This window comes from Hemitrygon akajei, chromosome 4 (genome assembly GCF_048418815.1).
Source record: "Hemitrygon akajei chromosome 4, sHemAka1.3, whole genome shotgun sequence".
In the NCBI taxonomy this organism is placed as follows: Eukaryota; Metazoa; Chordata; class Chondrichthyes; order Myliobatiformes; family Dasyatidae; genus Hemitrygon; species Hemitrygon akajei.
In genome coordinates, this window is record NC_133127.1 from 26,279,969 (window position 1) to 26,295,211 (window position 15,243).

The 15,243-nt window shown below is 43.8% G+C and overlaps 1 protein-coding gene across 4 annotated transcripts in view; it reads left to right on the forward strand.

The window, feature by feature from the left end:
* Positions 1 to 14,803, forward strand: part of LOC140726164 (alpha-1A adrenergic receptor-like) — a 69,949-nt gene extending 55,146 nt beyond the window's left edge. The window contains exons 2-4 of one of the 4 annotated variants that reach the window (XM_073042159.1): positions 952 to 1,445; positions 4,849 to 4,895; positions 14,748 to 14,803. In XM_073042159.1, the coding sequence (XP_072898260.1) occupies positions 952 to 1,445; positions 4,849 to 4,878 (524 nt within the window). In that variant the 3' untranslated portion in view covers positions 4,879 to 4,895; positions 14,748 to 14,803. The other 3 variants (XM_073042160.1, XM_073042158.1, XM_073042156.1) reach the window with 3 other exon arrangements.
* Positions 14,804 to 15,243: the final 440 nt, after the last annotated feature.

The following is a 15,243-nucleotide window of genomic DNA, read 5'->3' on the forward strand; positions in this document are numbered from 1 at the left end:
AGATGTTCTCAGTGTTAGTGCCCAGGATGGAGATGGCAGAGTTTGCAACCCTCTGCAGCTTTTTCCGATCCTGTACAGTGGCCCCTTCTTACAAGGTAGTGACACATCCAATTAGAATGCTCTCCACTATACATCTGCAGAAATTTGCTAGAACCCTTGGTGACATAGCAAATCTCCTCAAACTCCAAATGAAATATAGCTGCTGGCATGCCTTCATAATCTCATCAATATGTTGGGTCCATAACAGAGTTTCAGAGATGTTGACACCCAGGAACTGCTCACCCTTCCCACTACTGACCCCTTAATGAGGACTTTACAACATTTTCTGTTCTTATTCCAGATGAAACGGAAGGAAGTTCATTGGAGGATAAAGGCCATAAGATCGTAAGACATTGGAGCAGAATTAGGCCATTTTTCTCCACCATTCCATCATGGGTGATCCACTCAACCCCATACACACGTCTTCTCCCCATATCTTTTGACGCCCTGACCGATCAGGAAATTATCAACTTCTGCTTTCAATATACCCATGGACTTGGCCTCCACCAGAGCCTGCGGCAGAGCATTCCATAGACCCACCACTCTCTGGCTTTAAGAAAAATCCTGCTAACCTCTGTTCTAAAAAGTCACCCCTCAATTTTGAGGCTGTGCCCTCTAGTTCGGGATATCCCCACCATAGGGAACATCCTCTCCACATCCACCCTATCTAGTCCTTCCATCATTCGGCAGATTTCAATGAGATCCCCCCACCCCCCCCCCACCCCCGCATTCTCCTAAATTCCAGTGAACACAGGCCCAAAGCTGCCAAATGGTCCTCAAATGTTAACCCCTTCATTCCCAGAACCATCCTAGAAACACTGGTATGGACATGCTGGGTAGATAAGTATTGTAACTTCAAAGAGATGATGAGATATCCACTCACGCTTTTATCGTCCTTTGGATATATTTCAGGTGCATTCTTCCCGTCCATCAAGCCCTCCGACGTGGTTTTCAAAGTGATCTTCTGGCTGGGATACTTCAACAGCTGCATCAACCCTATCATCTACCCCTGCTCCAGCAAGGAGTTCAAGCGAGCCTTCATCAGGCTTCTGAAGTGCCAGTGCCGCAGGAGGCGCCAACCCCCCTGGCGCGTGCACAGCCACCGAGACTGGCAAGTCTCCATGAATAGCTCAGTGCGTGGCATCAACGGGGACACGATGGCCAGGTCTGTCATGAACCAAGAGACGGTGTCAATCAACAGCTCCTCCACACTGAGCCGCGAGCAGTGGGGGAGCAGCGAGGGGGCCGGTGGGGGCATGGGGGCCAGCCGAGTGCTCAGCCGCCATAGCTGGAGACTCTTTCCCTCCTTGTCCAGATCGCCTTTCCAACTCAGAGAGAAAATGAACAACCTCTCCAACAAGATCAGGATGGGACAGCGCCAGCCTTGTGCATCAGCTATCACTAAGGTAGAGAGCATTCCAGTGGAGTCCATTTCCATTGGCGTGTGTCAGGAGTTCAAAGAGCAAGACACCTATCAAATATACGAGGTTAACGATTCCTGTGGACTGAAAGAGACCGATATTTAAGGGGAAGGCAGTGGGATTGTTGGTGTGAGATGCATGCTCTCTAAATGTGCTTGTTCAAGGATTGTTGTTGTTTTAGCGTTTCCAATTTTGACTTGAGAATGGGTAAAAGCTTTAATAAGTACTCATGCTGGGAAGTTTCTCAGGATCTCTTGTGACTGTGTTCCCTGTGGATTCCTTGAGAATTCTCTGGCTTGTGTTTTCTTTCATGTTCCATTAGAAAACACCCGGTCCATATTGCCCACATTCCTCTTGGGAAGCCCAGTCAGCTCCAATTGTGTTTGCCTGTGAACTTCTGTGTTCCTCTGGGGATACCCCATTCATCCCAAACAATTTCTTCTAGGGATGTCCCAACACACCATTATGCTCCTCCATATATCCCTAGTAGTCCCCATTCTCCAGGGATTTCTTCAACCGAATCTAAGCATCTTCCTCTAGGAATTTCCCTGTTGCTCCCCTTGAGAGTTGGAGTCTTTTTCTCTTTCCCAGAGCGGAGGTATCAAATACCAGAGGGCGCAGCTTTAAGGTGAGGGGGGAGCAAATTTAAAAGAGATCTGTGAGGTATGACTTTTACCCAGAGAGTGGCACGCCCCACCAGGGGTGATGATGGAAGCAGATACAACATTGGAATTTAAGAGACACATGAACCAGCAGGAAATGGAGGGATATAGATCCCATTCAGACAAATGGGATCAGTTTAGTTTGATATCGTGGTCTGCACAGACATAGCAGACCGGGATCTATGTTGCTCCAGATTCCATCATCTCTGATACCTTGTGGAACTACGTTCTGTGTTTCACTTTCTATGTTCTATGCTTCTATTCATGTTCCCCTAGAGATTGCTCAAGCAACTAAAGGGGGAAGAATGATTGGAAGCTCCCTTGTCTAGCCTTACCTAATCATACCCAACCATGCTCTTTGTGGTTGGTTATTATTTTCCCCTGTGTTCTGTGTTCCCCTTTTTTCCTGCTCCATGACATGCCTTTTGAGGCTTTCACCCTGCAATCTTCTCGCATTCCATGCCCCTCAGAAATTCCACTGCAAATCACCCCATATTGTACTGCCTGAGGTACCTCCCAGTCATTTCCTACCTCCCGCCACCATTACATTTCTTTCTCTCTCTCCCTCTCTCTCTCTCACACACACACACACTCACACACACACACACACACACACACACACACACACACACACACACACACACACACACACACACACACACACACACACACTCTTTTCCTCCCCCATGATCCTGCAGTGTCTTCCCATGCCATTCCTGGTCCCCACCAATTTCTATCCACTCAATCTTTGAGTTTCCTTCCATTTTCCCCGAGCAACCCCATGATCATGCCTTCTTCCAATGTTCACTCAAAGTTCTCTCCCCACTCAGCCACCATGGGTACAGCAGCAGCTCAGCGAGCCCCTGGACAGGTCCGGATAATTGAGTCATGCTGAGGTTGCGGTAGCTGCTTGGCAGAATCCCTGTGGAAGTTCCTGGCAACACTGTCCTGGACATAAGCGCAGATCAGAAAGTTGCACAGGTTGCCTTGTTTCCGTTTCTGCAATTTGAATAGCTTAGAACTATCCTTTTATTTTTCATGCATGGGATCAAATCTAGCTCAGGAACAAAGGAGTGAAAATTTCTCCTCTGCTGATTGTGAAAGTTGAACCAAAAAATAATGAGCTCTGGTCCACGTCAGTCTGGGAACATGGTAAGTTGCCCATACTGCCCTATAGAGGGGTGCACACCAGCCTGAAAACACGGTACATTGTCAGTTCTGCCCCATTCCTCCCACCGGGGCAGTGGAGTAATGGTGGTAAATACCAGACTCCTGGAGGAATTCAGAGTCAGCCAGAATCTGTAGAGGGGAATGTTGCTGCAGATTCCATCACTTGTGGCACCTTGCTTCTCTAGCACTGTACTGTGTTCCCAGAGGCAAGAAGGCAGGTCACAGAGAATATGGGTTTATTCTGCACTTGACCATCTGGCCACTGAGTCCTAGATGCATAAAAAGGGCCAGTCCCCCACTGCACGCACAGCCCTCACCCTAACAGTCATTCAAGGAACCAAGCAAATATCTGCCTATTGGAGCAGTCCTGGGGACCCACAGGCATACACAGTAAAGAAAATAAACGTGGTTCTTTGGAAAAAAGGACCTTCAGTGTTGGATTGAAACTGTTCTCATTGCTGACTGCAGGTTTATTGACTTTCAGAGTTCTGTTGAATGTCCTGCCAGCTTTAACAAATGGCCGTCCAGCTCAATAACAGGAACTCCACATGTATTTTCGCTCTTCAATGCGTAGCAGGACATTGTAGGGCTGTGAAAGTGGAGCAAGTGCCAGAGACCATCAGTCAATCTCTCCTGACAGCAACACTTCATCCCTGTAAATGATTAACTCCCCTGGTTTAACCTCACATCTGAAGCTCCTGATAGAGGAGAAGCTTTGAGTCTCATGGTGAGATGTCCCTCAGGAACCTGCAGGGAGTATACCATGTTGATTTCTTTGATACCTTACATTGAGAATAGTTTAGAAATATTTGCTTGGTGGGTGAAACTACAACAGTGCACAACAGCCATTTCCCCCATCACTATTCTGTCCACAACGTGGACTGAAGTATTTTGATGAGACTTCATCAAATCCCTGACCTTCTACATCCTGATAATCCCCACTCAAGTAACGCTCTGCTCTGATTCCTTAAAGACAGTTGGGGATTGTCAATAAACACAGGTCTTGCCGATGATGCCCCCTTTCGGTACTCCCTGGATAAAACACCGAAGGAGACCTGATGACGTTGCCCCCCCCCCCCACCTCCCTTTGCCTGGGAAGATGAAAGGTCAAGCGTGCTTTCTCCAATGTGGCCTCAACAAAAGTTATCACAGACAGTGACACTGTACAGTGGGACTCCACTGGCCCTTTGGAAAGTTTCCTTCTCTCTGTGCTCGGGGTTCAATTCTGCAGCAGAGACAATTCCTTTCCAGAATGGGCTCCTACTGAACACTAAGCATCTTTGGAACTTTACATCACGGAGAGTAGTAAGTGTGGGGACTTACTGTACAAATGTACAAGTTCAGAGCTGTCCATCTCACTCACCTCTCTAAAAGGTCTGATGGGAGTGGTTTTTATTGCAGTTAAATCCCTGGTGATCAACAATCTGAAACTTGTGATTCTTGTAGAGTGTTTATCAGTGGTATTCTTTCACCATCAAAGTACAGGGAATAAATTGGTTTACACAAGTGAATGGCTCTGTACTGTTGGTTAATGTCTGCTTCTTCTTAATCTTCAGTACTTACTCTCAAGCAGAAGCGGCTACTGAAGTGAAATGGGGAAATTGTAAGTATGGCAATGGCAAATGATTCTTCAGCCCAGACCTTAACATGGTATTAATGTGGTATTAACAGCCAAAGAGTAGGGTCTGAAATTTCATTTTCTACTGGGTGTTTGATCTGCACAGCTCCCAACATATTGAGCAGGAGCTCGGACTGACTCTTTCCTTTCCAGTCCCAATGAAGGGACTCGGCCCAAAATGTCGACTGTTCACTCTTCTTCACTGATGCTGCCCCACCTGCTGAGTTCCACCAGCTTTATTTCCAGCATCCACAGAATTTCTTTTGTTATGTCGAGGAGGAGTAAGGTTGCTATGGAGATGGGGTTATAAGGACAGGGTGAAACCAGCCTCTTCTGTAGAGCAGGAACTGGAGGGGAGGATTTATTTTCCACGCAGTCTTAGCCGTCTCCATCAACACACGTAAAATGCTGGAATTTGCATGTTCTCCTTGCCACTGTGTATGTCTCCTCCAGGAGATAAAGTTTCCTTCCACATCACAAGGACATCTAGTTAATTGACCGCTGTAAATTACCCTTAATGTGGGTGGGCAGGTGAGAGAGCACTAGCACAGATTGGATGGACCAAATGTCCTCTATCTCATTAAAATTTAGAAATATTCTGTAAATGTTATCCTTAAGAGGCTACTTATCCAACAAGTATTATTAGGCATAAGTTAAGGAACACCTGAATAATATTGGGAGCACTCAGAATTACAAAAGCAGTTTCATCTGCTTGGGCAGTACCAAAATTTCTTGAGAAAAGTTTAAATTGAATCAGCATCACATAACTCCTGTCCAAGCACTCCTCTCTCTTTCATTAGTCACTACTGAAAACAAATGGAGGCACTAACAATTTTCTAAAGCTCAGACCTTGCTTTCTTTTTGAAGGTGCAGAGAAAGGAAACAATAAATGCAAAGTGACCAAGTAACTCAGTTTACTGCACGAGTTGGACATTGCTTTGTTTTTGGTCTGATTGTATATGGGAATATTGAAAGCATACAATTTAAAACCAAAACAGGTATGAGAATTCACCTTATGAGATGCTGGTGAAGAAGCTCTCACCTCTAGTTCTATAAACTCAATGAAGCCAGATGTGATATTCCACATTGGATTGGTTTGAGGATTATGAATGTGTACTTTCTGGTTTGACGTGTTACTGGGGGAAAAGCACATACCAATGTGTTGAGTTACTATCCCGTTTCCATGCTTGTCAAACCTCTCCAGCAGAGGTCCTGGGCAGAGGAGATATATCTTTCTTTAGTCACTGTCATATGGGTGCCATTTTATCGCAGAGGTTAGCGGGACACTATTACAGCCCGGGCATCAGAGTTCAGAGTTCAGCACTGGCACCATCTGTAGGGAGTTGGTACTGTATATCCTTCTCAAGAGTATGTGAGTTTCCTCCAGATGGTCCGTTTCTTCCCAAAGTCCAAAGATGTACCAGTTAGTAGATTAATAGGACATTGTAAATTATCCTGTGACTAGGCTAGTGTTAAATAGGTGAGTGGTGCAGGCTCATTGGGCTGGAGGAGCCTGTTCTGCACAGTATTTCTAAATCAAACCAAATCATAAGCATGTTGGCCAAGGTTCCTTTGCTGTAATCTTCCAGCAGAAAGGAGGGAGTTTTAATTGCACCTGAAAATATAAACTCAATGTAGACAGACAAAAGTACTGTCTGTAGACAGGCTCCTTACATTATATTGTTATTCTGTGTCTGCAGTTTTGGGAAGTCACCAAGCACCACATTTGATGTTAAATTATGTTTTGGTTATTTTCCAAATGTCTTCAGAATAAACCACACAATGATTAATTTGCACGAGTTTCTCCTCTGGGGATAAGAGGGTATTTTTATCCTTTTACCGATGAAACAGAGTAAGTTGTTTAATAGGACTCATGATGTTGAAATTGCATTAAGTCACGACCAATATGTAATGGGGAGTGTTGGGGGATTAAAAGACGACTTGATTTTGTATCTGCAGTGCACATTATTGCCGTTGTCTTGGTGTCTAAGCAACTTCTCAAATCCATGCTTTTTTTTCCTGATAGAATGAGATATGTAGAAGTATTGTAAAATCCCTGCTCCCAAATAGAAATGTCAAAACATCAACCAATCAGAATGGGTAATAAAACAATTTTGAGCCGCTCATTTTCTTCCAGCTGGGTAACCATGGATCCAGTTCCTGCCTCTGTTCTCCGGTTGGGCCTCTCCCTTGGTGCTCTGTGGTACCCTTGGCCAGAGCTAAACCATCCAGACCTGACAATAGCCCTGTGCCTCAGCCTGTATTCATTTGGAAACACAAAATTCAATCCAGCTGTATTTATTAGCATGTTTATTTCCATATGCACCACTGAATTAAATAAACAGAGATCAATGAACTGGCTTTTTTGGTTATTTGATCAATAATCTGTTTGGGGGCATGCTGGTGAAGATGATTAACCTTCTCCTAATTCTGACCATGTGGTTCCTCTCCTCTTACGCTTTCTTCCATGGCCCACTGTCCCCTCCTTTCATATTCCTTCCTCTTCGGCCCTTTAGTCTTCCACCTATCCTCATCCGGCTTCTTCCTCCATCCCCCCCCCCCCATCCCCTACCCACCTTCTCCCTCACCTTGTTTCAGCTATCGGCAGCCAGCTTGTACTCGTCCCCTCCCCCCTTCTCCTTATTCTGGCTTCTAACCCTTTCCTTTCCAGTCCTGATGAGCCTTAGCCCAAAAAGTTGACTGCTTATATCCTTCCACTGGTGCTGCCTGACTTACTGGACTCCTCCAGCACTGTGTGTGTTGCTCAGAAGAAAACCAGAATCAGAATCAGGTTAATTGTCTCTGGCCCATGTCATAAAATGTATTATTTCATCAAAACAGACACGGACTGTATGGTGCTTGGCTCCTGCAACAATGTAAGATGCCTCAGTGGTTTCAATGCAATGGATTTCAGAGCTGGGATATAACATGCAATTACCACTAAAAGTTGAATTTATAACCTCTCTTGATCTGTAATTCACAGTATTAACACCATAGGCACCACCCAATGTATTCTTTAAATACATACATGCACAAAGTGTTGAAATACACATGCATTCATATACACATGTGTGCACACACTCACGTACACACAAACACACACCCTGCAGACACACTCATACACAAGAACAAACACTTGCTGGGAGGGATGTTCTTAAGTATGTACAGTAGCTGAATAGTCTAAGGGTAGATAAATCTCCCGGACCAGATGGAATGCACCCTTGTGTTCTGAAGGAAGTAGCAGTGGAGATTGCGGAGGCATTAGCAATGATCTTACAAAAGTCGATAGATCCTGGCCTGGTTCCGGAGGACTGGAAGATTGCAAATGTCACTTCGCTATTTAAGAAGGGGGCAAGGAAGCAAAAAGGAAATTATAGACCTGTTAGCTTGAGATTGGTGGTTGGGAAGTTGTTGGAGTCAATTGTCAAGGATGAGGTTACAGAGTACCTGGAGGCATATGACAAGATAGGCAGAACTCAGCATGGTTTCCTTAAAGGAAAATCCTGCCTGACAAACCTATTGCAATTTTTTGAGGAAATTACAAGTAGGCTAGACAAGGGAGATGCAGTGGATGTTGTGTATTTGGATTTTCAGAAGGCCTTTGACAAGGTGCCGCACATGAGGCTGCTAAACAAGATAAGAACCCATGGAATTGTGGGAAAGTTACATACGTGGATAGAGCATTGGTTGATTGGCAGGAAACAGAGAATGGGAATAAAGGGATCCCATTCTGGTTGGCTGCCGGTTACCAGTGGTGTTCCACAGGGGTCCGTGTTGGGGCTGCTTCTTTTTACATTGTATATCAACGATTTGGATTATGGAATAGATGGCTTTGTGGCTAAGTTTGTTGATGATGACAAAGATATGTGGAGGGGCCGGTAGTGCTGAGGAAACAGAGTCTGCAGAGAGACTTGGATAGATTGGGGGAATGGGCAAAGAAGTGGCAAATGAAATACAATGTTGGAAAGTGTGTGGTCATGCACTTCAGTAGAAGAAATAAACAGGCAGACTATTATTTAAATGGTGAGAGAATTCAACGTTCTGAGATGCAATGGGTGTTGGGAGTTCTTGTGCAGGATACCCTTAAGGTTAACCTCCAGGTTGAGTTGGTGGTGAAGAAGGCAAATGCAATGTTGGCATTCATTTCTAGAGGAATAGAGTATAGGAGCAGGAATGTGATGTTGAGGCTCTATAAGGCACTGGTAAGACCTCACTTGGAGTACTGTGTTCAGTTTTGGGCTTATTTAGGAAAGGATGTGCTGACATTGGAGAGGGTTCAGAGAAGATTCACTAGAATGATTCCGGGAATGAGAGGGTTAACATAAGAGGAACATTTGACCGCTCTTGGACTGTACTCCTTGGAGTTTAGAAGAATGAGGGGGGACCTCATAGAAACATTTCGAATGTTGAAAGACATGGACAGAGTGGATGTGGCAAAGTTGTTTCCCATGCTGGGGGAGTCTAGTATGAGAGGGCATGACTTAAGGATTGAAGGGCACCCATTCAGAACAGAGATGCGAAGAAATTTTTTTAACCAGAGGGTGGTGAATCTGTGGAATTTATTGCCACGGGCGGCAGTGGAGGCCAAGTCATTGGGTGTATTTAAGGCAGAGATTGATAGGTATCAGAGTAGCCAGGACATCAAAAATTATGGTGAGAAGGCAGGGGAATGGGACTAAATGGGAGATTGGATCAGCACATGATAAAATGGCAGAGCAGACTCAATGGGCAGAATGGCCAACTTCTGCTCCTTTGTCTTATGGTCTTATATACTGTTTGTAAGTAGACATCAGTAGCCGCACAAGCATATACTGTACATATGCATGAAAACTGCACACGTTGAAGAGATATGGCGGAGATGGGTGGACATGCTGGGCGGCTCTACAAATCATTCTCTCCATGATTTTTATCCACACCCTGAACCTGGTCACATCCCTATGACCAGCTCCAGTGTACACATATAAACACTCGCATACTTCGAACACAGTCAGAATACTTTATCTGCAAATAATTAACAAATTAAATGTTTTAGAGTTTAGATGAAACACCAACTGTCCATTTCCTTCAATAGATGATGCCTCACCTGCTGAGTTCCTCCAGCGTTTTTTGTGCCGTTCCTGATTTCCCTTTATTGTATTTCCTTTTACTTACTGCAATCTCCATGTAATTACAATTTTCAATTTCCTTTCCGCACACAGCTACCATGATTTATGCTGCAGCGCACACTTCATCCTCAGGAGCCCTGGTTTCCAGTGGAAACAATGAATCAGAATAGGTTTAATATCACCAGCCTACGTCATGAAATCTGTTAACTTTGTGCAGCAGTGCAATGCAATACATAACATTAAAGGAAAAAAACTGTGAATGACAGTATCTGTATTAAATAGTTAAATGAAAAAAAGTAGTACAAAAATAGAAATAAAAAAATAGTGAGGAGGTGTTCATGGGTTCAATGTCCATTCAGAAATCGGACAGCAGAGGGGAAGAAGCTGAATCGTTGAGTGTGAGCCTTCAGGCTTCTGTCCCTCCTTCCTGATTGTAGCAACAAGAATAGGGCTTGTCCTAGATGATGAGGCTCCATAATGATGGATGCCGCTTTTTTTAGATGTCCTGGGTACTACGGAGGCTCATGCCCATGATGGAGCTGTCTAATTTTACATCTCTCTGCCACTTACTGCCCAGATACTGTGCAGTTGCCCCCCTCCCATGGTGATGCAGGCAGTTAGAATGCCCTCCATGGTACATCTGTAAAAGTTTGCGAGTGTCTTTGGTGACGTACCAAATCTCCTCAATCTCCTATTGAAATATAGCACCTGTCTTGTCATGTTAGGTCTCAGAAATATTGACACCCAAGAGCTTGAAATTGCTCACTCTCTTTGATCCCTCTGTGAGGAGTGGTGTGTGTTTCCCCATTGAAACACAAAGCATGAATGGAATATTAGGAAGAGGAATAAACAATATGCTGGCATTTATAGCAACAATAAAGTTATCAAGTTCAAATTGTATGGACCACATCTAGAATATTGTGACTATATCTGGTTTCCCTAAGTAAGGACACACTTACAATAGAGGGGTGTAGCACACATTCTCTAATATAATTCATGGAATGGTGGTTTTGTGATATGAGGAACGATTAAGTAGATAGGTTTATATTCTTTCTTAGGTTTAGAGGAATGAGAGGGCATCAAATTAAAACAAAATTCCTACAGGGCTTGACAGGGTAGAAACAGAGTTAATGTTTCTCCTGCCTTGGTGGGTATCTAGACCAAGGCCAACGACTTAAAATAAGAAGTTGACCATTCAAGAACAAGATGAGATGAAATTTCTTTGCTCAGGGCAGAGTGAAGCTTTGGAAATTTGTACTCAAGAAGGCTCTGATGAGTTGTTCATTCAGAAATTCAAGACAAATTGATAGACTTTTAGATATCCAGGGATACATGGGCAGATTATTGGTGTTGACATAAAAGGTCAACCATGATCTTATTGAATAGCAGGGCAGCCATGAGAGCATTACAGCACCATCTGTAAGGACTTTGTATGTGAATGACTGAGTTTTCTCCAGGAGCTCTGATTTCCTTGCAGATTCCAAAGACGTAGTTTTAGTAGGTTAGTAGGTTAATAGGTCATTGTAAATTGCCCTGTGATTCAGAAGAGTCAGGTGTTTAAAAAGCCCTTAAGCAAATACTTGAAGAAGCGATGATAGATATGGACCGAATATGTTTACACAGTGAATGGTAGGGCACTGAGGAGTGTGGTATCTGGGAATACAGGTACATGGTCCATTGAAAGTGGCATCACAGGTTGATAGGGTTGTAAAGAATTATTTTGGCACATTGGCCTTCGTGAATCAATGTATTGAGTACAGGAGATGAGATGTTATGTTTAAGTTATATAAGACATTGGTGAGGCATAATTTGTAGTTTTGGTCACCTAGCTACAGAAAAGACGTGAACAAGGTTGAAAGAGTGCAGAGAAAATCTACAAGGATGTTGCTGGGTCTGGAGGACCTGGGTAATAAGGAAAGATTGAATAGGACTTTATTCCTTAGTGTAGAGGATTGAGGGAGATTTGATAGAGGTATACAAAATTATGTGAGTGTAGATAAGGTAAATGCAAGCACTGAGCTTGGGTGGGACTACATCTAGAGGTAATGGGTTAAGGGTGAAAGATAAGAAGTTTAAGGGGAACATGAAGGGAAACTTCTTCATTCAGAGGGCCGTGAAAGTGTGGAATCAGCTGCCAGCACAAGTGGCGCATGCAAGCTCAATTTCAACATGACAGAGGAATTTGAATAGGTACATGGATGGTAGCGGTATGGAGGGCTATGGTCCCAGTGCAGGTCAATGGAAGTAGACAGTTTAAGTGGTTTTATCATGGACTAGATGGGCCAACGATCCTGTTTCAGTGCTGTACTTCTGTATGGCTCTACGACTCTATGGACAAATAGGATTAGTGTCGGTGAACGAACGTTGAGCATGGACACAGTGGGCTGAAGGACCCATTTGCTGTTTGTGGGTCTTTGGGGTTTCCTCACTCCTCTCCTTATGCCAGTTGCACCAAGGATACCGTTAAGTGTGTACCTCTAAAATACTGAGACACATGAGAATTAATAAGTAAATAAGCTTGTGACATCTAAGAGGAGCCCAACCTTAGCGTGGTTTGGAAGTTTGTGTGCCTCAATGACCTGGAGAGCTGTGTTGGTTGGAGTCAGGGCTTTACGCTTTGGCTGCTGGTTGGGTCACCCATGACAAACAGGTCAAGGGGTAGAGGCCAGACTAAGAGTGGTCCACTGGGTCCTCCAGGTTTGGTGGTTCAGCTCAGGGCTAACAACCCTGACTGGTGAAACAACATTGTTATGGAAACTGCAATGAAGAATCCCTCTACATCTGAGCGCGACAGTATCCCTGAGTCTCCACCTGGGACTCGCATGACTGACAGTAGTGACAACCAAGAGGAAGCTACTGTCATGATGAAGGAAGCCCTGAAATTTGCCAGAGCTGGAGCACATTCATTGCTGCCCTGAACACTAGTGGCGTAAAGAGCAGTAAGTAAGTAAATTGGTGAGCTTTCTGCATGATTGACTTGAACTGTTGGGCTCAAAGCTCTGGAACTCTGTCCTGGACCCTCTCTATCTCTCATTCTGATGAAGGGGCCCAGCATGAAGCATCGACTGTTCACTCATTTCCATAGATGCTGCCTGACCTGCTGAGTACCACCAGTATTTTGTGTGTGTTGCCCTGGATTTCCGGCACCTGCAGAATCTCTTATTCTTCTCCTTTATGACAGTTCTTACTTTATGCCCCAATTTTTAATCACTTTCCAATAAATCATTATAAAATTCCATGAGATTTCTTCATGAGAAAACTCTCGCTGGGTGGCTCGGAATGTTTTATTATATTTAACCATTGTGTAAGAGCGGGTGTTTTTTATTGATTCAGTTCAGAATTCCCACAAGTATTTATATAAAAACCCACTTCACTAAATTGCTCCTTTTATGACTCCACACCAATTTTACGATCTGTCCCGTTTGAGATCCCCAAACAGAGAAAATACTTTCTCCAAATCCATTTAACACTTGTACAGCCCTCGGTCTTTTGCTAAAAGGCAAATCCTATGTTCTCTGTTTGGAGTTCCTTTGAAACCTTTACTTCCTCAGCAGCATTTTAGTTGATTTTGCCCTTTTCTCTGTTTCTTTAAAGGTATATATTTCAGTGCACTTTGCCCACTCTGAACTATTTTGCAATTATTTACTTATTTCATCTCAAGCTTCTCAGTATTATTTGGAGTTCTTAAAGGTAACACGTGTTTGGTGCAAAAGGCAAGGAGAGATATTTGAGGAGAGCTGGATAATAGTATTGAGATAAACGATCAGCAATGATTCTATTAGTTGGCAAGTCAGGACTGAAGGCCAAATAGTCTGTCGCTCCAATTCTTCCCTGTTTCAACCAGTATATCAACTGGTTTTTCTTTATCTGGAGGGTAGCAGAAATCTCACAGCCAGTCACTCGTAAACAGTGCACTTCGTCTCATTGCAAGAGGGACACTCAGAAATTTAGAAGTTTGGAAATAGTAACAGAGATGTACTGGGTGGAAGGCATCTGGAATTCTTCAAGTGTATGGGTCTTTTGTTAAGTTATCAATGTTAGGGGGTATACAGAGAAGGCAGGAAAACGTGATGAGAAAAGGTTGTCCGTGAACAGGTTAAAGGTTAAAGATTAGTTTTATTGAAACGTACAGTGAAGTGCAGCATTTGTGCCAACAACAAACACAGTGTAAAGATGTGCTGGGGGCAGCCCACAGGTGTCATCCTCCTTCTGGTGCCAACATAACATCAACAAATCACTAACCCTAACCTGCAGGTCTTTCAGAATGTTGGAGGAAACTGGAGCAGCCAGAGGAAACCCCCGCGGTCATGGGGAGAACATACAACCTTCTCCAGTACTCCTATATGAAATATACGGCAAGACAATCAGCATCTGCAGTCAGTAAATAATTTGATATTCCACATAGATTTGTTCCATGCAAAGATTTTTTGTTCTTATGCGGTTTTATGAACATCTCATGCAAAGCCAACATTTATTGCCCATTTTTCACCACACTTAAGAAAGGGGGAATGAGTCATCTTCTTGAACCACTGCCATAATTCTAGTGAAGCCGCTCTCATAGTATAGTATAGTCTTTACGAGTGTGTGTTCATGTTTGTCTTTAGAACCACTTGAACCATGTAATATGACTTCTGACACATTGTTGTACCAACTATATTTGCTAGTTGTGTGTTGCCCACATTCATTAAAAGATGTTATATTGACAGCCCTCTCCTTGTTACTTGAAACACAGAAGAGCCTACAGACACTACAGGTGGAAATTTCCATATTTTCAACCCACCAGTGATGGAGGAAAGGTGATATATTTTCAGGTCAAGCTGGTGCACGATTTGGAAGGCAATCTGCAGATGGTGGTGATGCTGTGCACCTTGTCACAGCCACGGATTTGGCGGCGCAGCGGTTTCAGCAATTGCGCTCGTGAATATGCACGCATCGGCTAATTATTATTTCATTGTGATGGTATTTAATTCCACTGTTTTCGTCATAATGCTTGTCGAGACTTGAAGACAGCACTGCAACGTTTCACTGCCCGCTTGCATTCGGCCTTGCCTGAGAAATTGGACTGTCGAGTCAACTGACTCTGAAGACTAGCGATATTCGTTTTATATTTAGTTATTCCTTTCAGCCACAAGGTTGGCTTCGTTTTCAATTTGAGAGTTTGAGTTTGCGGCCCTGTTTGGCCTAGTGTTTGTTTTCTTTTCTCTCTAACTCTGTTTGCATTAAAGTCT